This window comes from Terrapene carolina, unplaced genomic scaffold (genome assembly GCF_002925995.2).
Source record: "Terrapene carolina triunguis isolate 2854851 unplaced genomic scaffold, T_m_triunguis-2.0 Scaffold137, whole genome shotgun sequence".
NCBI classification, from domain to species: domain Eukaryota; kingdom Metazoa; phylum Chordata; order Testudines; family Emydidae; genus Terrapene; species Terrapene triunguis.
Genome location: NW_020664488.1, coordinates 2,147,631 through 2,171,503, shown reverse-complemented (window position 1 = coordinate 2,171,503; position 23,873 = coordinate 2,147,631). Strand labels below are relative to the sequence as shown.

General features: G+C 54.7%; 2 protein-coding genes across 2 annotated transcripts in view; one reads left to right on the top strand and one right to left on the bottom strand.

Annotated features, from left to right (window-relative positions):
* The window catches only part of BCORL1 (BCL6 corepressor like 1), a 50,657-nt gene extending 46,291 nt beyond the window's left edge, over nucleotides 1–4,366 (top strand). The window contains 1 exon segment of the mRNA XM_024197245.1: nucleotides 2,723–4,366. Within this exon segment, the coding sequence (XP_024053013.1) occupies nucleotides 2,723–3,002 (280 nt within the window). The 3' untranslated portion in view covers nucleotides 3,003–4,366.
* Nucleotides 4,367–7,084: 2,718 nt separating this feature from the next.
* ELF4 (E74 like ETS transcription factor 4) lies at nucleotides 7,085–17,244 on the bottom strand. The gene is made up of 8 exons (XM_024197017.2): nucleotides 17,116–17,244; nucleotides 12,927–13,098; nucleotides 12,391–12,483; nucleotides 11,864–12,007; nucleotides 10,811–10,897; nucleotides 9,414–9,606; nucleotides 8,850–9,158; nucleotides 7,085–7,811 (listed from the first exon to the last, which is right to left on the bottom strand). The coding sequence occupies exons 1-8, from the start codon at nucleotides 17,185–17,187 to the stop codon at nucleotides 7,085–7,087; spliced, it is 1,797 nt and encodes a 598-aa protein (XP_024052785.1). The 5' UTR covers nucleotides 17,188–17,244.
* Between the last annotated feature and the right edge of the window lie 6,629 nt (nucleotides 17,245–23,873).

Here is a 23,873-nt window from a genome sequence, read left to right as displayed (position 1 = left end):
TTGTTAAAAATGTACACCTTATTTCTGGTCTGAATTGATATAGCTTCAACTTCCAGCCATTGGATTGTGTTATCTCTGCTATATTGAAGAGCTCACTATTAAAGATTTGTTTCCCATGTAGGTATTTATAGACTATAATCAAGTCACTCCTTAACCTTCTTTTTGTTAAGATAAATAGATTGAGCACCTTGAGTCTGTCATTCAAAGGCATGCTTTCTAATCCTTTAATCATTCTCATGGCTCTTCTCCGAACCCTCTCTAATTTATCAACATCTCTCTTTGATGTGGACACCAGAACTTGTCACAGGATTCTGGTAGAAGTCACACCAGTGGCAAATACAAAGTAAAATAACCTCAGTACTCCTACTTGAGATTCCCCTGTTTATGCATCCCAGAATCACATTAGCTCTTTTGGCCACAGAGTCTCATTGGGAGCTCATGTTCAGCAGATTATCCACCACCTCCCCCAAATCTTTTTCAGAGTCACTACTTTGTAAGATGGAGTCTCCATCCTAGAAGTATGTCCTACATTCCTTGTTCCTAGGTGTATACATTTACAGTTTGACATATTAAAACACATGTTGTTTCCTTGCACCCAGATTACCAAGTGATCCAGATCTCGCTTCCTGTTGTGTTCATAATTTACCTCTCCCCCAATTTTTGTGTCATCTGCAAACTTTATCAGTGATGATTTTGGTTTCTTTCAGGTCATTAATAAAAATGTTAAATAGCGTGGGGTCAAGAACCAATCGGTGCAGGACACCACTAGAAACACACCCCACTTGATGATTCCTTGTTCACTATTACATTTTGACACATATCTGCCAGCTTTTAATCCATTTAATGTGTGCCATGTTAATTTTAATCTTTCTAGTTTTTAATCAAAATGTCATGCTGTAGCAAGTCAAATGCCTTACAGAAATCTAAGTATCAGCAGTATTACGTTTATCTACTAAACTTCTAATCTTACCAGAAAAAAAATTGTTAGTTTGACAGGATCTATTTTCCACAAACCCATGTTGAATGGCATTAATTTTATTATCATCCTTTAATTATTTATTTATTACTTTATTAATCAAGTCCCATAGCAGCCACTCCATCATATGGGGATTAGTGTCAGACTGACAGGCCTGTAGTTAGCTGAATCATCCCATTTACCCTTTTAAAACATTGGCACAACATTAGCTTTCTTCCAGTCTTCTGGAACTTCCCTGGTGTTCCAAGACTTATTGAAAATCAACATTAACAATCCAGTGAGCTCCTCAGTCAGCTCTTTGGGCCTGGTCTACACTACGACTTTAATTCAGATTTAGCTGCATTAATCCGAATTAACCCTTCACCCGTCCACACTACAGAGCCAGTTAATTCGAATTAAAGGGCACTTAAAATCGATTTCTGGACTCCACCTCGACGAGCGGAGTAGCGCCTAAATCGATTTTGTTAATTCGAATTAGGGTTAGTGTGGCCGCACACCACCGAATTAATGTGGTTAAAGTAATGGGGTAGTGTGGCCGCACACCACCGAATTAATGTGGTTAAAAACCGAATTAATGTGCTTAGTGTGGCCGCGCACAATCGAATTTATACAACCTGTTTCCCAAATTCGAATTATCTAAATTCGGATTAATCCTGTAGTGTAGACATATTGGATTCAAGTTATCCAGACATACTGAGTTACAAATGTCTAACTTAAATAGATGCTGTTTAACATCCTCCAGCAAGAATGTTAAACAGAATGGAAAGAGTGTAATCATATGTCATCTGTTTTTTGCCAAATACAGAACAGAAATATTTATTGAACACTTCTGCCTTTTCTGCATTATTATTGATAATTCCATTTCCATCTAGTTAATGGACCAATACCATTGTTAGAATTCTTTTTGTTCCTATCATACTTTAAAACTCCCTCTCATTTTCCTTAACTCTACTGGCCATAGATTTTGCCTTAAGTCTTTGCTTCCCTTATCAATTTTCTACAATTCCTAGCCTGATTTATATTTGTTACTATCAGCTTCCCCTGTCTTCTATTTATTATACATATTTTTTTTTAATTTTTTATAGTTGCTTTCACTTCAAGTTTTTTTTTGTTTTTTTTAAACCAATACTGCCTTCTTCCTTAATTGTTGATATATTTTTTTTAGGAGTCTAATAAAGCTTTCTTAAACAATTCCTAATGATCAATCACATTTTTCTGAATAAATTCTTCCTATCAGCAGATTTGGCTCATAATTGTTTTCAGCTTTGTCAGCGTGGCCCTTTTTGAAGCACCAGCTATGTATAGCACTGATCTGGACTTTATTCTGCCTACATGTTATAAATGTGATCAAGTCCTGATCGCTTGTACCTAAGTTACCATTAATTTTAGTTCAGTGATCAGTTCCTCTCTGTCAAGGTCTGTCATAGCATTCCCCAGTGTTAGCTGCAGTGTTTTTTGAGTTAGGAAATTGTTGTCTATAATATTAGAAATTCCAAGAACGTTTTAGTCCTGACAGCATGAGACCTCCAGCATATGTTACTTAAATTAAAGTCCCTTGTTATGCAGCTTTTTTCCCTTTCTATCCTAGATAAGTGCAGAGGAGCCAATTTTCATGTGATTAGCAGACACCAACTAATAGCCCGCCTTGTGCTGGATCTGTGTGGTTGGGCTGTTCCCTGTGGTTCTGGTGGGGGGATGTGGAATGGGTCCCTCTTCACTAACCTGTGCCTCTCACTGCTCTCACAGGCCCTGCAATTGGTTTCTCTTCTCTGACGTTCTCAAGAGGCTGAAGCTTTCCTCCCGCATATTCCAGGCTCGCTTCCCACACTTTGAAATTGCTACCCTGCCCAAGGTGGAGTTCCAGCGTCAGGTGTCCTCGAGCCAGCTGCTGGCCCAGGAGGAGGTGCCGGAGAGCCCCGAGCCGCTCCCCCAGGGCCCTGCAGAGACAGTGGAGCTGGTGCGTTACGAGCCAGAGCTACTGCAGCTCCTGGGCTCAGCAGTGGAGTTCCAGGCCTGGAGCAGCTGACGGGGGCTGGAGCTCTCCCCGCATTGGACTGCATCATGAGGCAATAATATGGACTGATGGGAAGCAGCCTTTTCAATGCCAGCAGCGGGGCCTGGAGTCTTTGGCTGTTTTATTCTCTCCTCGCGGCCCCTGAACTCCGACTGGGGAGAGACTCCACTTGTCTCCAAGGACTTCCCAGGGTCCCTTTCTGATGAGCAGCTGCAGATGCAGCTCTCTGCAGGTCCCCTTCTAGATCAGCTGGGAAGCTCGGACCTGCCCCACTGGGCTACCTTAGCTGGGCCCTCCTGGCTGTAGGACCATGGGCTCTGAAGTGAGGGGCAGTGGATGCTTCTGCTCTGCCCCGCCCCATAGAACCGCGCCTCTCTCTCAAGCTGCCCTCCCCCCAATGTCTTCCATAGTATTTATTTAATTAGTATTTAATTTGTAATGTTTCTTTTGTTTCTGCTGAGTCTGTATCACTGTGATTATTTGAGCCCCCGGCTGTGGTGAAGAGGGCTTCTTCTGGCCCCTCTCCCAGGATGCGCCTGGAGGACACTGCTCTCCCATGAGCAGCTAGCTGTCCAGTGACCGAACCGCTGCGGCCTGGCAGCAAAGGGACCAGCTCTCACAACAGTCCCCAGGTTAAATTCTAGGGTCTGTGGGCAGTCCCCTCCCTCACCGCCTTCTGCTGGGGCTGTTCCCTTCCCAAAAGCAAGTCCAGCTGAGAGCTGTTCTCTAGCCCAGGGTTCAGTCTCCCCCAGGTGCTTGCCTGGCTGTCTCATGCATTTCACTTACATCGCTTGTTTCTGGATTCTTCTGGGCCACTTTGAAGAGGCAGCTGCAGCCTGAGAGCCACTCCAAAGCTACAGCCAGGGACTCCAGCTGCCTCGCATCCTCATGGGCTCCTGCTGCTGCCAGAGGGCCATCCTCCTTGACGCAGTGTCTGCATGCAGACAGGCCCCTTCCTCCATCCCTGCCCGTGCCCCTTTCTTCTGTTCAGAGGAGCAGTTCTACTGCCGAGAGCTGGCCTGAGGGGGCAAGTGCCTGCCCCTGGCAGGAGCAGAGAGTAGGGCTGCACTGCTGTGTAGATGGTACAGTTTTATTGTACAGGTGCTAACAAGGATGCTGAGGACTGGACAATCTGTTTCCTAGCTCTCCCCTGTCCTGCCCTGCAGTGGGAGTGTTGGGTGGTTTTTTCTTTGTGTTGTGTTTCGTCCCAGCTGGGGCAGTTGTAGCCTCCCCCGACCACCACCTGTCTGCCTCCCCCTCCCTGGGACCAGACAGCTCCTTTTTTAAGCTGAGGGTTATTGCCTTTGGGTGTGTATTCTGGCTGCTCTTTCTGATTTCTGTTTTATTATAAACAACCGGCTGTGGTGTCAAAAAACACTTATGTACAGAAAAACCTGCATCAGGTCCTCTGCCTCCTGGCTCTTCTATCGCTGTGTGTGTCGTATCCCGTTACTGGTGGCGGCGGGGGAAGCACTGTTCTTGGGATGAGAACTCCTGTGCTTGCAGGGTGGGGAGAGAGAAATGACCCTGGGCTCTGTGCAGTGCTCAGTGAGCTGCTGTTCCCTGCTGTCTGTACTGTGAGATCCACTGCTACAGCCCCTTGTTACAGCTGAGTAAGAGCCCAGCCCTGCACCCTTGCTTGCCTGAGGGTAGCATCCTCCTCCAGTGTACTTGCCTAGAGCCTTATATCTACCAGGCAGGGGATCAGGTGGGGCAAGTGCCAGTAGGGTGCCACTTCTACCACTCTGCCCCTGTAGCCCAAACTGCTTTAGTGCAGCCTGCTCCAGTGTGCCCTAGCCTTCTGCTCCTTTCCGTGCAAGCAGAGGGGCACCTTCTATGCTTATAGCTGCTGCTACTCGTTGCAGCAACCGTGCACAGAGATGACACAAAAAGGCAAGGCTGGGCTCTCGCTCACTCAGCGTTTTTAAATCTTCAGCTATGCTTCAGCCTAGCTCCATGGAGGAGCTGTTACTCCTAAGGCCAGAGTAGTACTGGCCTTGGAGCCTAGGCCTGGCCTCTCAATGTGTGTAATCACCTCAGCACATGTGTACAGAAGCTGCTGGGCACCTGCTCCCAGACCAGGGCAGCAGTAGGGAGTAGCATAAGAAGGAACTTCCAACAGGGGTTTGAAGGCCCAGGAATAGAGCTCCAGCCCCGGGACCTTGGCCCAGGCATGTCTACTCTCCAGGGCCTAATGAATAGTGGTGGCAGGGGAAAGAACTGAGCCCAGGCTGTGGTGGGGAGCAGGGGCAATGGAATGATACGGGCAAGATAGGCCTTTTCTCCTGTCCCAGCCTGTGTATTCATGTGGGAGGGCCCAGTAGGTGGAGCATGCTGGGAGTTTCACACACATACCCTTTTCCCAGGTATAGATGATGATATTGGGGGGAGCCAGGGCATGAGTCAGGCCAGGTGCTGTACCACTCCTAGCAGCTCCTTGGGATGCTGTAAGCAGAGAGTCGGTGCCGGAGCATTGCACATAGTCTCCTAGCTGCACCTTGAAGGAAAGGTCCATAGGGCTGTGCTACAGCCCCACCTCCAGCAAGCTTGGAAAACAACCCTGAGAGTTCCAATGGGGCAGGGGCAGCTGGGGGGGAGGGGTGTTGGGGGGGGCAGTCCTTATGAACAGAAGAGGGAAGGGATGTGTGCATACTGACCATGCCATCCTCTCAAGAGGCCATGGGGAAGCTGGCAGGTGGGGCCTTGGCACCCCATTGCAAGCACCACCCAGAGATCTAGACAGAGAGCAGGCTGGGTGCCAGGGCCCTTCCCAGGACTTACTGCAATGGACCGAGCTGCTGGGAGCAGAGTACACCAGCACAGCCACTCCCACAGAGGGGGCAGGTGTCACTCTGTGGTGTGTGTGTGTGTGTGGGGCCAGTGGATGTACAGTTTGGGGTGTGGGTGGGGGAGAGGATCTTCCAAAGCCAGTTTGCCATGTTGCATGGCACCAGGGCTGAACAGTGCTGGGCAAGCAGGCCCACCCCTGCCGCATGATCGATAGGACCCGCAGCCCACTTGCTATGGGTAATGGAAGGGTTAAATGCCCCTTGGTTGGGAGTGTGGTGGGGATGCTCAGGGCTGGGGAAGGGCACTAGCAGTTGGGGGGGCTTGTCTCAGGGCAGGGGAATAGGGCATGTGAATGTGAAACACCATGAAGCTAGTGTGAGTGGGAGCCTGAACCTGCTCTTTCCTGGCTCTCTGGGCCCCTTGCAATGCCTTCTGGGGGGCAGGGGCAGTAGGTGTCCAGGCATGGGCTCCTGATTGGCACAGAGGCCAGGCCCCAGCCTGCTGCTCTCGCTCCAAGCAGACATCCAACCAGCGCCCCCTTGGTGCAGTTTCAGCCACTCCCATGGCCCAGGTTACACATGCGGCTGCTCTATTCGAGCTGCCTGGTCATGGGTCCCAGTGGATGCCACCAGGCTCCTCAGGGGCTGCTGCTATTCAGCACTGCTCTGTGACCGCTGCCACAAAGGGGCCATAAAGCCGGCATTGCAGGCGAGGTCCCCCAGCTCAGTGTGCCGGGGGTGTTGGGGCATAAGAGGTGGCCTGGGGCATCCCATTTCACCAGCCCCCACCCCGGCAAGGCCCATAGGCCACGGCACCCAGGCCACGAGTTAGGGTAGGAGCCAGGCCGGCCGTAGCCTGTGCTAGGGCCAGAACAGGTTGCAGAAGCTCTGCAATTAGAGCAGTGCAAGCAGCACCTCTGGCTCCCTTCAGTAGCACTAGTGCAGGGGCCCCGCTGAATTCCCTCCCTCCTGGATAATGGGGAGCAGCTCCCATTCCAGCAGCTGTACTCGGGGCCAGGCCCAGCCACTAGCTCGGCCCCTTGGCTCAAGCCAGAACACTGCATATTGGGGCCTGGCATCTCCATAGATGGCAACTCCTGGGTAAGATGCCTTGCCACAGCCCACCGCCAGTCTGGTGCAAAATGTCTCTTTAATGGGTGAGGGCAAGAAGCAAATGCCATGCGGCCTCCAAGGCTCCCCTGGCCCCAGCAGCCCCCAGCCCTAAGTTGGATCCTGTCAGTCCAGGGAACTGAGCTTTCCCAGCATCCTTTGCCTCTATTGGAGCCCAGGGTGCATCCGCACACTTCACACCACGTCCCAGCATTCCTCCTTGATGTCACCACTGCCTAGAGACAGCAGCGCTGCAGGGGCTGGGGCAGAGCTGGGCTTTGCCAAGAGCTGAGCCATCTGCTCACCAGGGAACGTTGCCTCCGAGCTGATGGCTAATTCCAGTTCCACCACGGGTGTCAAGCCCACCTTTGGGCGGCTGAGTTGGGTGCAGCTGTCAGTGCCTCCTGCTGGCAGGGCTGCTGTTGCTTTGCTATCCTGGGAGCTGCTTCGAGCTGGTGGCTGGAGTTCCTGGACCTTTGCGCGGCCAGGCAGGCTCTCCTGCTGTGACGCCTGTGTTGTCAGCACGCCAGCGAGCGTGGCAGGATCACTTGAAAGCAGGCTCGGGAGCGGGCGATCCAGCATAGCCAGGCAGCTGCCGCTGGCCTCCACTGTCCCAATGCTGGTGGCAACAACAGTGCCTGGCTGGCCAGTCAGAGCCATTGGCTGGAGCAGGCTAGTCAAAGAGTGCTGCGGGGCAGCAGGCAGGAGGGGGCCTGCTGCTGAGATACTGCTGCCCGGGCCTGGCAGTGGCTTGGGGAACCCATTCATGGGGAACCCAGGCTGGAGCGGGAGCCTGTCCGGAGCAGGGGTGCTGCTTGGAAAAGGAGAACTGGCAGCGTTTCCCAGGGCCAGCACTGTGGTGAGTGGGATGGGCTGGAGAGTCAGGGATCCCAGCCCCAAGCGACCGGGTAGGAGCAGGGAGCTGGGGAAGGAGAATGGAAAATGGTCACATGCTGGAGTGAATGTGCAGACTGGGCCCCGCCAACCACTGTAGGTGGGGGATGGGAAACCTGCCCCCCTCCTCCCCAGCCAGGCCTCCACTGCACCCCATGTCGCCCCTCCGCTCACAGCTGGGGCACCAGCCCCAGTGCTTGTGATCCTAAGCTGGAGCCTATGTGCCCAAGACCCTGTGGTGCCTGCCTCTACTGGCACTGAAGTGTTGGCATTCTGATTGTCACCCATGCACTATATCCCCCCTGCCCTGCTCTGCCCTGGCTCACTCAGCCTCAGGTCCCCCCAAACTGCCTCTCACTGTGTCCCCCCATCGGGCCTCCAACAACCTCCCCATCCTGCCCTGCAGCGCAGCTCTCCTGCCACGCCTCGCTAGAGCCCCCCCTTTGGCTTCCATGCCGCTCTGCCCCTGCACTGTCCCACCAACTGGGCTCCCTGTGACCCTGTTCCTGAGCCGCTCAACCCCTCAGCAGCATTGGTCTCCTCCAGCCCCATCATCTGGACTAATCACCAGCCCTCCTTCCACAACCTGCCTGCTCTGCACCCTTGCTCTGGGTCCAGCCAACTTCTCCAGAGAGCTGGCAGCCTGGCCACGGAGGGTACTGCTGTCTGGGTGCATGATGGCAACCATGGCCCTGTGCCCTGGGTGGATCCCAACTCCCCTTGCCCAATGCTGCTCTCAGGAAAGCTGGAGGGTCCTGCCTGCAGTGGCCATGGCACCTTCGCCCTGCTGAACACAAGCTGCCACTGTGAGGGGCTGCCCTGGGGCAAACACCCACTCCAGGGCCAGGCCCAGCCCTGGCCTGAAGGCTGGTCTGCTCCACTCAAGGCAGCATCAATGCCAATGGTGGGCAAGGCACTGCATGGCCAGAGGGTCCATGCAGCCCCCAACGCCTGTGGCTGGCACTGCATCCACAAGGGGCTGTGTTGGGGGGGAGACGGGCTGGGACACGGCTGGCATTCCTCAGCCCTGCATGTTGCAGAACCGGCCCTTCCTCCAGGCACTTACCCCACGGCCTGGGAGGGTGGCTTGCTGGCCCCTTGCTGCACTTTGGGAGCAGGACATGGTGCAGCTGCGGACTCCCGAGGCTGGGTCGCTGGTGCAGACTCCCTCTTGCTGCGAGTGGGGGACATGGCCCTCTGGAGGGGGGAGCTCTGGGAAGAGGGCCTGGTGGCTGAGCGGCTGGCTCTGGGGTTCACATTGCCCACTGCTTCCCCCTCATCCTCAATCACCACCAGGTCCTTGGGCATCTCCTTGAACTGATATACCAGCCGCTGCCCTTCCACCTTGGCCAGAATGCCACGCTGGTAATAGTACCTGGGGGAGACACCATCGCAGCATGAGACCGAGATTTCCCCATCCCCCAGTGCCACAACGCCCCCCCCCCCGCCTCCTCTAGTGCCAATACCCGCCCCTCACCGCTCCCCTGCATCCCCACCCTGGCCCCTGCACAGCCCCCCTTACCCCATCAGTGCTGCACTCTCCCACACGGCTTCCCCCCACGCTGTATCCCCCCCACCGCTCCCCTCTTGCCACCAGCCCTGCAACCAACCCCCAGCTGGAGGGCCCTACCGCAGTGCTCGGCCCATGGTTTCGTAGTTCATGCTGGGTTTGTTCTTTTGCTTTCCCCACAGCCTGGACACTGCCTTGGAGTCCACCAGCTTGAAGATGCCCCTGTCTCGCTGGGTCCATTTGATGTACTTTGGGCAGGTGTTCCTGTCCTGGAGCAGCGCCAGCAGGAACTCCCACAGGTAGAGGGCATTACCTGGGGGGGGGGGCATGGCGGGCGTGAGGGGCTGACAGTGCACAGCCCTGGGAAGGGGCATCCCAGACCCTCCTCTCCTCTGAACTGCCCCCTGTGCTGAGGAGCCCAGCGCAGCCCCTGTTGTTCTAAGGGCAAGGAGTCAGGGCCTTACTGAGTCCCATGAGCCAGCCCAGTGCCCCATGCACCACCCCATCGCTAGCCAGAGTGCCCTTCCTCTGCAGCAGTAACGAACATAGGCCTTAAGTCCACAGCCCAGGCAGAGTGGAGAGCTGTTAATCAGTGCGCTGGGGGTGCAGGCCACTCCCAGCTGACGTGCTCCAGAGTCTCAGCTCTCCTTCACAATGGGCTCTAGCCCTCCTGGCTGCAAGGAAAACGTCACTGTGTGTAAGGCACAGACAGGAGGGACGTGTCTGCCAAGACCAGCTAAGCAGCTCAGAGCTGCAGGCGAGCGCAGGGGGGACTGCTGGGAAATCCTCTCAGTATCAGCACTGTTGGTGTTCAAGCACCAAAGAGGAGCGGAGAGGCCTGGATATAGCTGCACAGAATGTCATCACCTGGGCAGACATGGGCAGAGGGCAGAGCAGCCTCCTGGCCCAGGGAGCCTGGACTGGTCTAGGGACGTTAGCAGAGCCAGCAAGTTCGCCCAGCAGCCCCTGACAGAGAGCGAGTCACCATTATCCACAGCAACACTGGGCTGCTCCCGTCCCACTAGGCCTCCCCTCATGGGCTGGAGGCTAGAGCTTTCCCAGGCTGTCATCCCTGCTGTGTGCAGTTTGTCCTGCTGTCAAGGGAAAGGCTCTGCCGGGGCTGGGGAGCTGCCTGGGCTACATTCAGAGAGTCCAAGGTGAGAAGGGCCCAGTGTGATCAACTAGTCTGTCCCCTGCACCCCACAGGCCAGAGAGCTGCCCCACAGGAATCCCTAGGTGGTGAGGAAGGGCGCTCTGCTGCAGCTGCCGGGCTAGTGGTGGGCCAGGCCGTATGGGCCAGGCTCCCCCCTCCCCGAGGCAGACTGGCCAGGGAGCCTAGCCAGGCGGGAAGCATCTCCCGTTCGCTCAGCAGCCTCTGGCTGATGATTTGCCCCATTGGGCGCTGAGCCAAGCATGTCTGCTCCCTGCCAAGCTACAGGAGCTGTTTGCTGTGGCCCTGCCCGACCAGGCATCTCCTAGCCTACCCCCCCTCCATGGCCCGCCGTGCTGCTCACTACCTTTGCCATCCTTGCTCTTCCTGCAGATTGGAAAGCCAGGGGCGGTGGTGATGGGGGAAAGGCAGCGGGGGGGCTTCGGCTTGCGACCTGCAAGAGGAAGACAGGGGAAAGGAAGAGCACTGCCCCAACCCTCTTACCACCCAACCTGCCTCTCCATGGGTCTCCCCAGGCCATCAGTATTCTCACAGCAGGCGCTGGACCTCCTGCCCCTGCAGCATCCTCTGGGTGGGGCCTGGGCACTGCACCTCCCCTGGATTCACTTCAGAGAGCAGCTTCCCTCTGTCAGTGACTGTCAGGCTGTGGATACGTTTGTCTGTCTCTCCATGGACACACGCTGGGACTGTGCTGTGTGCACGGCCCAGAATCACTGCCCTCCCCATTGAAATGTAGCGGCCATCCGCTGTGGTAAGACTGCCGCTGTTCAAGATCAGGACAGCATGCGATCACCACAGCAGGGTTGCTGTCTTCCCAGCACAGTTCTGCACAGCACTACACCCACCTCCAGTGTGTCAGTGCCAGGGGAGGGAGGGGGTGACGGGCCAGCACTGTAGGGTTGGGTCTCAACAGTCACACAGCCAGTGATGGAGACAGCCTCCGCACAGAGGGCTGGCCATGCTGCTGGGCTCAGACCAGAGCAGCTAGTGGGAGTGATATTGCCTCCACACCCTGGTGCACAGTACTGGGCAGGGGTGGTGGGCTGGGGGCAGGGCCAGCACTGGCCATGGGGCAGGGTTGGGGAAGATACAAGATAATGGTGTCTCTGACCCATAGTGGCGGAGAGGCAGGAGGACAGCTGGTTTGGCCAGTGTGCGGGGAGCTGCAGTGCAGGGAGTGGCGATGGAGATGGGACACCCGGGGCTTGCTGGGCAGGGCCCTGGGTCAGGGTTAAGGCTGGTAGCTGAGACTCGCGGGGATGCGGCAGGTGCATGTCAACGAGGAGGCTGGCTCTGCGCCAGGCGCTCCCCGCCAACAGAACAGGACATGTCACTGGCCCAAGGAGCCCTGCAAGGAGAGGAGGGCACAGCACGCGCAGGATTTAGGGGACGTGGTTACCTTTCCTCCTGGGCTGCTTCCCTGTCTGCTCCCTGGTGGACCCAGCCATGGGATTCTCCTCGTCTCCAGACCTGTGCAGGCCGCTGGCTTCCCCTGGGCCCAGGGGACAGGCCCCTCTGTCCAGGGAAACCCTAGTGCCGCCAACTACAAGGGATACAATGGGAGGGAAGCCTGGCTGAACATGGGGCACCAGATCAGCATCACGCCCCCAGGACCCTCACTCAGGCTGGGCCATGCCAGCAACTCCCCTGCCTGCCAAGATGCAGCCACCCTGAAAGAAGGCCTCTAACCTACACATAGACCCTATCTAGGTGTGAGCACCCTCCAACCCTTCTCCCCCGCCCACGGGAGGGGAGAGCCACCTCGCCCTGATGCTCGAGAGACCCCCTGTGAGAGGGGAAGGCCCCAGCCACCACCCTGTGAGAGGGCAGGGGCCCTTGTACTGCCTTGTGAGAGGGGAGGGCCCCCAGCTCTGTCCCCACCACAACCTAAGAGGGGAGGGCCACTGCCCAGCAAAGGCGACTCACGCAGGCGCGTCTCATCCAAGATGTTGTTGGGTGACTCCACCCAGAGCAGGCCCTCGCCAGCTGCAATGGGGGGTAACGGCTGCTCAGCGTCACCTGCAGAGAAACAGCCTGTGTCAGCTTCCCCCCCCCCACTTCAGGGGGGAACGGGACCACCCTGGGGCACCCATCTGCTGCCAGGCTTTCCAAAGAGCCCAGTCCCCAGCAGCACCTATTGTTTCCGTTGGGATGATGGAGCCGTTCCCCCTCTCGGTGCAGGCTCCATGCAGACTCTGGCAGGCAGTGCTACACAAGGTTTCCTTGACCCCATCGAGGCAGGAGCCATGTCACTCCCCCTGCCAGTGGAGATGGTGGTGCATAAACATGCAGCTTGCTAGCTGCAGCATCATATGCAGGGCTGGAGCTAGACTGGCTCTGCACACCAGGGGAGAGCCCTGAGCTCAGCTCTGCTGGGTCTCAGCAAAGGCCTAGCTTTTGGAGTTTTAGGGGATCTGCAATGGATGAAACACCCTCCTCCCCCTTACTCCCGTGTGACCCACCTGGCACTGTGACACTGTCCCCGACAACCTGCGGCTCGTGCTTGTCCAGCAGCCCATCTACCATGATGCCACTGGGCACCTCATCCAATTCCAGCCCCGAATACACACACAGCAGGTCTGTGCAGGGAAACTGCTCCTCCAGTGAGGCAGGAAAGGCTAGTGGGTCATCGAGCTGCAGGGGGACAGACATACATCATAGAAAGTGCAGCTTGAGACCATCCCCCAGCATGCTTAGCACCTCCCCCCCCCCCAAGATCTCAGGGCCAACCAGTGTGATGGGATGCCTCAGGTGCAACCTGGAACTGTGGGACCGCTGTGCCCCCTTAACTCTCCAGCCTGGGCTGTCTCTCCCAATGCTTTGCTAGTGACAAGCAGCAAACCCCTCCAGGTGCTGTTATCATTCAGCACAACAGCAGAGGGAGCCCCACACCCAGCTGGATTGCACGAATGCTCCCTGAGCCACTCACGAATCACACAGAGAAAGGCACCAGCAAATTCCCCCCAGCACCCCAGCCTTGCACCCCAGAGCTGTACCATCTTGCCCTGGTCAAAAGCCTGATCAGTGCAAATTTATTACCCGGTCTGCCTCTCCCTCAGCCTTTGTAACCTGAGCTGAGATTTCCCAAGCACTTCAACCAAACCAAACTGTTTTAGGCAAAATATAACTTTTATTTTTAATAAACCAGATTTATTAACTACGGAAAGATAGATTTTAAGTGATTATAAGTGGTAAGCATAAGAGGTCAGAGATAGTTACCAATGAAAATAAAAGATAAGCACACAATCTAAATCTTAAACCTTATTACACTAGGCAGTATTTGGATCAAGCAATTTTCTCATCCCACTGGATGTTACAGTTCTTAATACACAGGCCTCCCTTAGGCCTGGACCAGTCTCCTCAGTTAAAGTTTTTTGTCTTCTCAGCGTTCCTGTTGCTTCCAGCATAGGTGGGGGAGGAGAAAGACCAAGGCATGCCGCCGCTGTTCCCTAATTTTATCCTCAGTCCATGTGCCTAGAAGACTTGCGCAGACATGTCCTGGTGGGCTTTGCTGAGTCACTGGGCTGGGCAATCCCCAGGGTGTGGTCTTGTGCAACTGAGTCATAGAGTTGAGCAGTCCCCATTGTGTGGTGCTTGGGCAGCTCTCATTGAATTGTAAATCCCTTGATTACACTCCCTTGCTGATTAATGGTAGTTGAGCACCCTCCTGGGAGGGGGTCCTGTGTATGTCACTAGCAAACTTACAACACATTTCAGTAACAACCGTACAGCAAAATCTCATAGCTTCATACACACTAACGAGAGATGTTTGGACAGAACAACGGGTTTCAGCAGATCATGACCTTTCCTAGGATATCTTACATGGCATGCTTTGTACAAAACATATCACAGTTACATGACAGTGGTTAATATGGGGGTTCCAGGGTTTTGCTTTGAGGTACAGAGTGTGACACCCATACATTCCAAACACGCCTCTCCAGGGGCAGGCGGCCCTCCCTGAAACGCATCGCACTCCATGCAACAGACATTCATTCTCTGGGTTGGAAGGAGGGACAAGGAACCCCAAGCCGCTGCACAGCTCCCACCCCTCAGCAGCTCTGCTGCCTGGCTGCACAGAACCCCCACCCTCACCTCTGCGTGCATGGCTGGGCTGTGTAGCTATCATGGCAGCCCTACCCCACAGTAAGGCACCCCACACACTCCTAGCAATGCCTAACTGGGGACAAATTCCAGACTGCCAGCGCTTGGATTGGCTGCTGCATGACACGCTCCTGTTGGGTCACTGCGAGAGCAGTCCTGACCCTTTCCAGAGATGCAGGAACAGGGCACCCAGTAGCACTGCTCTGAATGCAGAGTAAGGGCCTCACAGGCTGGCTGGCCACACCACAGCTGAGAGCAGAAACTGGCCAGAGCAAGGGAGATGTGGGTACATGCCACTGGAGGGCAGCACTGTGTCTCCTAAAGAAGCATCCTGGAACAGGGGCTGCAGAGTTGCAGCCAACCACTGGTGGAGAGTGCAGTCCTCCCTCCTGCTACGCCTGGCTCAGTCTGAGTGTGTCTGCAGCTCCCAGCCCCTTGGCTCCAGCCCTGCAGCAGCTGTCAGCCCCCAGGAGTGCTTGGCCTGCTTCCCCCACCTCCCCTCCCCATATACCATAGCTGGGTCTCTGCTGTAACAGGCGACACCCGATTGCCTGCCCAGCCCAGGTGGCTTACACCTGCCTAGCTGTGTTGGTCCCAGTATATTAGAGAGACAAGCTTGGCTCTCTCACCAACAGAAGTTGGTCCAATAAAGGATATGAACTCCCACACCTTGTCTCTCTAATAGCATTGCCATCACTGTGTAAATGTATCTTCCTACTCTTCCAGATGTTTAAAACATGAGAAAATGATTCTCTGGCTTTGTCAGTTCTTGCCTTCACTCCTTTAATGGCCTGGCCATTAGCAGATATTGTACTTACAAGTTAACCAAAGTCATCAACTCTTTCATACCCTTCTCCATCAGTCATACATGTGTCAATATCATCAGCATTCTCTGCTATCCCCATAATCTTGGTCTCCTGAATACTGATACAAATACTGATTGGCAGCTTTTACATTTATGCTCATAAAGTTGTGTTCCATCCACATTAGTATCCATATGACTATGTCATCTGCAAACTCTAGGATCCACAGTTTATCTCCTGTCTCTCCATCACTCATCTCATTACAAAGTCTAAGACAATGCAGAAGAGAAGTGGAGACAGTACACAGCCTTGCCTTACATCAATAACAATTTTAAACCGTTCCGTGTCTCCACCACGCAGACTCGTCATACAAAGCTTTTATCAATTTGCAATTTTTGCTGGAATTCCATAGTGTCTTGGGATCTTCCAGAGGACTTTTCTGTGGACACTGTCAAATGATTTTGTGAAATCAATGAAGTAAAAACCTTCTTCTGCTGGTATTTTAAGCTCCCCTGGAGGTGAAAACCAGATCCGAACACAACCTTTCAGATCAAAATCCAGCCTGTTCATTCCTGCGTACTTTGTCAACAGCAGTTTTCATCCTATTCAAAATTATCATGCAAAACACTTTTCCAGGTACAGGGAGAAATGTCACCCTGCTCCACTTATCAGAAAAAGGCTGGGTCCCCTTTTAAGGGATTTTTACAGGTGACACCTCTTCTCCTATCTTTAGGACAGGTCTCCTTTTCCCAACCCATGCTATACAGCCTGCACATGTAATTCACCATGACTTCCTTTCCAGCACTTAACATTTCACCATGTATCTTACCACAGCTTGGGGTTTTACCCCTCTTCAGTTGACTTATGGCCTTACTTGTTTTCTCAAAAGCAATTACTCCTAATGAGATGGGTAAGTCCACTGTTTCTTCACAATTCGCAATGTGTATTAGTGGTTCTGGCTGACTGAGCACAGCCTGGACTTGAAACGCTCGGTCCTTCCTCTGTGGTTAAAATCCTCTCATCTCGGGCTTCACAAAGCTACAACAGTTTGAGAACAGTTGTTCAGATATTAGGAATCCCCTCTCTTGTACAATTCCTCATCTTCTCTTACTTTGGTAGCCATCCACTCTCTTGTCTCTTCTGGATGATCTATCAACTTCCTCATCTTTGTCTTGTTGTATAGTTTTGCTGCAGAATAGCTCTTTTACTGCTAGCTTGTTCACGCTGAACTCTTCTTTAATTCTTTCCTAAAGCCTCCATGTATTTGGTTGGAGCCATTCTTCTGTCTTAGATTTTCTCACTCCTGCCCACAAGGCCCATTGGGAGAAAAATAAATGCGCCCCCGAGCCAAGAGAAAGGGTTCTGGGATGCTTAGAACTCCAGCGGGGACAAGTTATTGTACAAATACCCATTCCCTGCCAAACACTACCCCCCGGCACTAAGGCAAGATCCCGCCATAGGATTCAGCCCCAGAGCACCCAAGCACCAAGCTCAGAGTCAAACTCAGCTGGCTGATTCCCACTGGACTCTCAAGGGGGAACCCTGGCCCTCATTTCCCTTGCTAACAGCACCAGCGGGGTTAGGATTTGATCAAACGACCTCCCCTGGCAGGGATTTAGGACTGGCTCCCCCTTGCACATTTCATAGCATCCTCCTGCCCCCAGACAGACACACCAGTGAGGCTAGTCCCCACTGCAGACAGCATAGGAATGGGAGTGGAGGGCATGCATCCACCCCTGGACCCTACCTGGTGTATCTCCTCCAAGCTGCTGCTGGCAAATTCAAGCCCCAGATCAGTGAGGTGGGCAGCTAGCGACATGGCCCAGCATCAGAGACAGGCACCAGCAGGAGAGATGGAGGGAGCAGTGGTGCCTTTGCCCTGGGGGAGCTGGTGTGACAGGACTCCAGGTGTCCTCAGCTTCATAGGGATTGCAGGGAAAGGCTGCCCCGCACAGCTGGCCCAGCCCAGGGATCTGGATGAGGGATCCCTTCGGCTACCGCCGCATGCTGAGCAATGTCACCACAGGCCAGGGCCTGCTAGAGAGAGAAAGAGACATTATTGCTCTGCTGTGCGGGAGCCAGCCAGAGGGAGCAGCTTGTCAGCTCCCCAGGGCTCCTCACGCCACAGTCCCCAGGCCCCACTCCCCCACACGTTCCCCACCCCTATATTCCCCAGGCCTCTCCCACCCTCACACACTCCCTACCCCCCACTCCCCCGGCCCCCCTCCCGCTATCCCCAGGCCCCCCCCCCCCCCCCCCCACACTCCCTGCTCCCACACTCCCCAGGCCCCTGCACGCTCCCCACCCATGTATTCCCCAGCCCCCCCCCCCACCTTCACACATTCCCTACCCCCACACTCCCCAGGCCCCATTCCCTCACATGCTCCCTGCCCCCATATTCCCCAGGCATCCCCCATCCCTGCACACTCCCTGCCTCCACACTCCCCTGGCCCCACTCCCCCACACACTCCCTGCCCCCACATTCCCCAGACCTCCCCCTTCCCGCCATCCCCAGGCCTCCACCTCCCCCACACACGCCCCACCCCTGCAATTCCCAGGCCTCTCCCTTCCTGCCATCCCCAAGCCCCACTCCCCCACATGCTCCCCCACCCTGCAATTCCCAGGCCTAGGATTGCCAACTCTGACTGAAGCTATTCCAGGAGAAATTTCCCCCCAACATGACATAATGTCATTTCTTAGAATCTCCCGGATTGCTTTCAATAGTCACCAGGAGATCAATGCCAATTCCGGGAGACTCCAGGCCAATCCTGGAGGGTTGGCAACCCTACCCAGGCCCCCCTCTCTCCACACACTCCCCACCCTGCAATTCCCAGGCCTCCCCCTCCCTGCCGTCCCCAGGCCTTCACCTCCCCCCCCACACTCCCCGCCCCCGCAATTCCCAGGCCACCCCCTCCCCACCATCCCCATGCCTCCACTTCCCGCACACACTCCCTGACCCTGCACTGCACAGGCCCCACTGCCCCCCATGCTCCCCGCCCCCGCATTCCCAGGCTCCACTCCCCCACATACTCCCTGCCCCCACATTCCCCAGGCCTCCCTGTCCTCGCAATCTCCAGGCCTTTTTCCCAACCTCCACATTTCCCTCACTGCTCTGACCCCCAATATTCCCCAGCTTTGCACCAACTTCCTGGTACAAGTGCTGGAGGAACCAACTAGGGGCCATGCTCTTCTTGACCTGCTGCTCACAAACAGGGAAGAATTGTTAGGGGAAGTAGAAGTGGGTGGCAACCTAGGCAGCAGTGACCATGAGATGCTTGAGTTCAGGATCCTGACAAAAGGAAGAAAGGAGATTAGCAAAATACGGACCCTGGACTTCAGAAAAGCAGTCTTAGACTCCCTTAGGGAACTGATGGGCAGAATCCCCTGGGAGGCTAATATGAGGGGGGAAAGGAGTCCAGAAGAGCTGGCTGTATTTTAAAGAAGCCTTATTGAGGGTGCAGGAATAAATCCCGATGTGCAGAAAGAACAGCAAATATGGCAGGCGACCAGCTTTGCTTAACAGTGAAATCTTTGGTGAGCTTAAACTCAAAATGGAAGGTTACAAGAAGTGGAAATTTGGACAGATGACTAGGGAGGAGTATAAAAATATTGCTAGAGCATGCAGGGGTGTAATCAGGAAGGACAAGGCACAATGGAGTTGCAGCTAGCAAGAGATGTGAAGGGTAACAAGAAGAGTTTCTACAGGTATGTTAGCAACAAGAAGAAGGTCAGGGAAAGTGTGGGACCCTTACTGAATGGGGGAGGCAACCTAGTGACACATAATGTGGAAAAAGCTGAAGTACTCAATGCTTTTTTTGCCTTGGTCTTCACAGACAAGGTCAGCTCCCAGACTGCTGCACAGGGCAACACAGTATGGGGAGGAGGTGAGCAGCCCTCCGTGGTGAAAGAACAGGTTAAGGATTATTTAGAAAAGCTGGACATGCACAAGTCCATGGGTCCAGATATAATGCATCCAAGGGTGCTGAGGGAGTTGGCTGATGTGATTGCAGAGCCATTGGCCATTATCTTTGAAAATTCGTGGCGATCGGGGGAGGTCCTGGACAATTGGAAAAAGGCAAATATAGTGCCCATATTTTAAAAAGGGAAGAAAGAGAACCCGGGGAACTACATACCGATCAGCCTCACTTCAGTCCCCGGCAAAATCATGGAGCAGGTCCCCAAGGAATCCATTTTGAAGCACTTGGAGGAGAGGAAGGTGATCAGGAACAGTCAACATGGATTCAGCAAGGGCAAGTCATGCCTGACCAACCTGATTGCCTTCTATGATGAGATAACTGGCTCTGTGGATATGGGGATGTGATATATCTTGACTTTAGCAAAGCTTTTGATACAGTCTCCCACAGTATTCTTGCCAGCAAGTTAAAGACGTATGGATTGGATGAATGGACTATAAAGTGGATAGAAAGTTGGCTAGATTGTCGGGCTCAACAGGTAGTGGTCAACGGCTCGATGTCTAGTTGGCAGACGGTATCAAGCGGAGTACCCCAGAGGTCGGTCCTGGGGCCAATTTTGTTCAACATCTTTATTAATGATCTGGATGATGGGATGGATTGCACCCTCAGCAAGTTCGCAGATGACACTAAGCTGGGGGGGAGAGGTAGATATGATGGAGGGTAGGTATAGGGTCCAGAGTGACCTAGACAAATTGGAGGATTGGGCCAAAAGAAACCTGATGAGGTTCAACAAGGACAAGTGCAGAGTCCTGCACTTAGGAAGGAAGAATACCATGCACCGCTACAGGCTGGGGACCGATTGGCTAAGCAGCAGTTCTGCAGAAAAGGATCTGGGGATTACAGTGGACGAGAAGCTGGATATGAGTCAGCAGTGTGCCCTTGTTCCCAAGAAGGCCTACGGCATATTGGGCTGTATTAGTAGGAGCATTGCCAACAGATCGAGGGAAGTGATTATTCCCTTCTATTCGGCACTGGTTAGGCCATGCCTGGAGTATTGCGTCCAGTTTTGGTCCCCCCCACTACAGAAGGGATGTGGACAAATTGGAGAGAGTCTAGCGGAGGGCAACGGACATTATTAGGGGGCTGGGGCACATGACTTACGAGGAGAGGCTGAGGGAACTGGGGTTATTTAGTCTGCAGAAGAGAAGAGTGAGGGGGGATTTGATAGCAGCCTTCAACTACCTGAAGGGGCGTTCCAAAGAGGATGGAGCTCGGCTGTTCTCAGTGGTGGCAGATGACAGAACAAGAAGCAATGGTCTCAAGTTGCAGTACGGGAGGTCTAGGTTGGATATTAGGGTGGTGAAGCACTGGAATGGGTTACCTAGGGAGGTGGTGGAATCTCCATCCTTAGAGGTTTTTAAGGCCCGGCTTGACAAAGCCCTGGCTGGGATGTTTTAGTTGGTGTTGGTCCTGCTTTGAGCAGGAGATTGGACTAGATGACCTCCTGAGGTCTCTTCCAACCCTAATATTCTATGATTCTATGAAATAGTGTGATAAGAATTGGAACTTGTTCTGAGCAGCTCATGTAGGGGGCAGTGCATCACAAACCAATCCCAATATTCAGGAAAAATGATTTCTTTACCCTAACTGCTTACTAGAGTCGTTCGTCTTCCTTCTATTAATCAGTGCTAATTTCCTTGACACTACTGCTGAAGTTATAGCAGAGTCTGCAGGGGAATTGCAGCGCACTCTGCACTCTTAAACCAGACATTTTCATCTCGGGACCAGGCTCCTCCCAGGCCCCCTGCAGAGTGCAGGCAGAGAGCAAGGTGCCCCACACCCGTTCCCTGAGAGCTGCCAAGGCCAGGGCTCAAACACGCGTGGGTGCCTCTCAATTCAGTGCCCACAGGCGCATTCCACTTGTAGGTGCAGCAGTTTGGCACCTCAGGGTACAAATTTTACACTTACTGACTTTCTCTATCGCTTCCCCAAAGGGGCAGTGGGTGTCATGTCCAGGCAGAGAGAAATCCTTGTGACCAAGATCAATTTGGGGAAGCGCTGAGCCCTTGTTTGAGCCCCAGGGGTGCACAAAAAATGGTAGAAGAACAAGATGATTTTGTAAAATGCTGGTTTTGGAGGGGATATAACACAGGAACCTTTTGTTCAAATAAACCCAAATGTGGATCTTAATCTGCCCCTACCATGAGGCATAACAAATTTCAAGCCAATCCAAGTCAGCATGTGGATTTTAGAGCATGTAGAGCTAGGGTTACCATATTTCAATACTGCAAAACAAGGACACTCCACGGGGCCCTGGCCCCGCCCCAACTCCGCCCCTGGCCCCGCCCCAACTCCACACCTTCGCCGCCCCGGCCCCGCCCCAACTCCGCCCCTTCCCCAAAGTCCCCGCCCCCAACTCCACCCCCTCCCCTGAGCACCCCGCATTCCCCCTCCTCCCTCCCACCCCCTGGCTGCTGCTGCACTGGGGAAGTTGCTTCGGCCCCCGCTGTGGTGGAGAGTGGCGGGAGCCGGGAAAGTTGGAGCCCGGGGAGAAGGCGGTCCCCTTACCATGCCTCCCTATTTTCCCGGACATATCCGGCTTTTTGGAAATTCCTCCCGGATGGGGATTTGAGGACCAAAAAGTCAGACATGTCCGGGAAAATCTGGATGTATGGTAACCCTACCCCAGAGCCACCTCCCGCCTGCCCGCCGGACTCCCCCAGGCCTTCCCCCAGAGCCGCCTCCCGCCCACCCCCCCGCCGGACCCCCCAGGCCTCCCCCCAGCGCCCCTCCCCCCCGCCCCCCAGCCCCCCCCCCCCAGGCCTCACCCCAGAGCTGCCTCCCGCCCGCCCAACCCCCCAGACCTCACCCCAGAGCCACCTCCTGCCCGCCTGCCGGACCCCCCAGGCCTCACCCCAGAGCCGCCTTCCACCCGCCCGCCGGACCCCCCAGGCCTCACCCCAGAGCCACCCGCTTTCCACAGGGCCCATCCTCAGCCTTCTCCTGTCTCAGTGCCCCCTCTCCTGAGAGCCTGCCCTCCGCAGCCCCCCCACTCTCCACAGCCCCTGCCTCAGAGCCCCCCACCCCCTCCCATAGCCCCCACCTTCCATAGCGCTCCCCCACCTTCCACAGCACCCCCACCTCAGTCCTCCCCTTCATCTCCCTCCATAACCCCTACCCTTCATTTCCCCACCTCCTCCCATAGCCCACCCCCTCCACAGTCCCCCACTCTCCACAGTCCCTGCCTCAGAGCCCCCCACCCCCTCCTATAGCCCCCTACCCTCAGAAACCGCCCCACCTCAGAGTCCCCCACCCTTCACCTCCATCAGGGGAGCCTCCACCCCGCTCGCAGCCGGACCCGGCGAGGCTGTGGCAGCTCAGGCTGCGGGAGGCGCTGCAGAGCGGACCCTTCCCGGGTGGGGGAGCTCGGGCTCCTGGGAGCCGCCGCCGCACGCCAAGAAACTTTCCCCGTGCCGGGACCTGCCCCGGGGCAGCGGCTCCGCCGAGGGGGGGGAGGCAGCCCCGGCTGCACGGACCGCTGGCAGCGGCGGCTCCTTGCACGGCCAGGACGGAGGGGGGAGACTGAGGCTCTGCCAGAGCCGCGGGGGATGCTCAGAGGAGGGAGAAGCGGCCGCGGTCCCCCGCACCAGCAGCTGGCTGCAGAGACGCCACCGCTCCTAGCCGTGGGGCGCAGGGTTGCAGCAGCATGGGGGGGTGGGGTTGCAATCCTCAGGCTGAGTGAGCTGACACCCCAAGAGGAGAGGGGGCAGTGGGTAGGGTTATCATACGTCCGTATTTTCCGGACTTTTTTATATATTTAAAAAATCCTCCTGGACGGCAATTAACAACTAAAAAGCCGGACATGTCCGGGGAAATACGGACGTATGGTAACCCTAGTAGAGCCCACCTTTAAACAGGAAGCCATGCTCAGCCTTAGCAACAGTCCAGCTGGCGCCCTGCTATAACACAAGGGAAGCAGTGTGGCCTAGTGGATAAGGCACCAAATGCGTACACGGTACAGCTGAGTTCTAGTACCAGCTCTACCACCAGCCTGCTAGGTGATCTTGGGCATGTTACTGCACCCCTCTGTGCTTCAGTTTCCCCATCTGTAAAATGGGAATAAGGATGCTGACCTGCTTTGTAAATCGCTTTGAGATCTACAGATGAAAAAGTGCTGTGTCAGAGCAAAGTATTAGTATCTCTTGGCAATGAGAGCAGGGAGCCTTGTTCCTAAGTGCATAGGTTCAATAAAGCTGCTGTTGCTGCTGAGTGCAGCTATTCCCATGTCTGTTCCATGCAGTCGAGGTTGTGCGCTATTGCTTTGACGACAGGCCTGCAGTGTGCGAGGGGGGTTGTGCTAGGAGAGGCTGCCCAGATTGCGGTGGCTGAGCAGAGTGCTTTGTGTTCTGTATTTGCATGTTTGCACTCTCTACTCCCAGGCACAAATAGAAACGTCAGCCTCAAAATAGATTCAATAGGAAACTGAAACCAAAATCCAGCAAACTTGTCACCTCACAACCTCCTGCAGAGACAGCTCAAAGCTGGAGGGGACAGCTGAGCTAGCAACCATCTCATGCAAAAGGAGGCGACT

What these genes read in the sequence shown, in the direction of transcription:
- ELF4 (XM_024197017.2), bottom strand. Translation starts at nt 17,187, where the DNA reads ATGTCGCTAGCTGCCCACCTCACTGATCTGGGGCTTGAATTTGCCAGC. An exon ending in ACCATGGGCCGAGCACTGCG is followed by an intron (nt 9,159 to 9,413) that starts GTAGGGCCCTCC and finishes TGTCTCCCCCAG; the next exon opens with GTACTATTACCAGCGTGGCA. An exon ending in CCACCCTCCCAGGCCGTGGG is followed by an intron (nt 7,812 to 8,849) that starts GTAAGTGCCTGG and finishes CTCCTTCCCCAG; the next exon opens with CTCCCTGCTCCTACCCGGTC.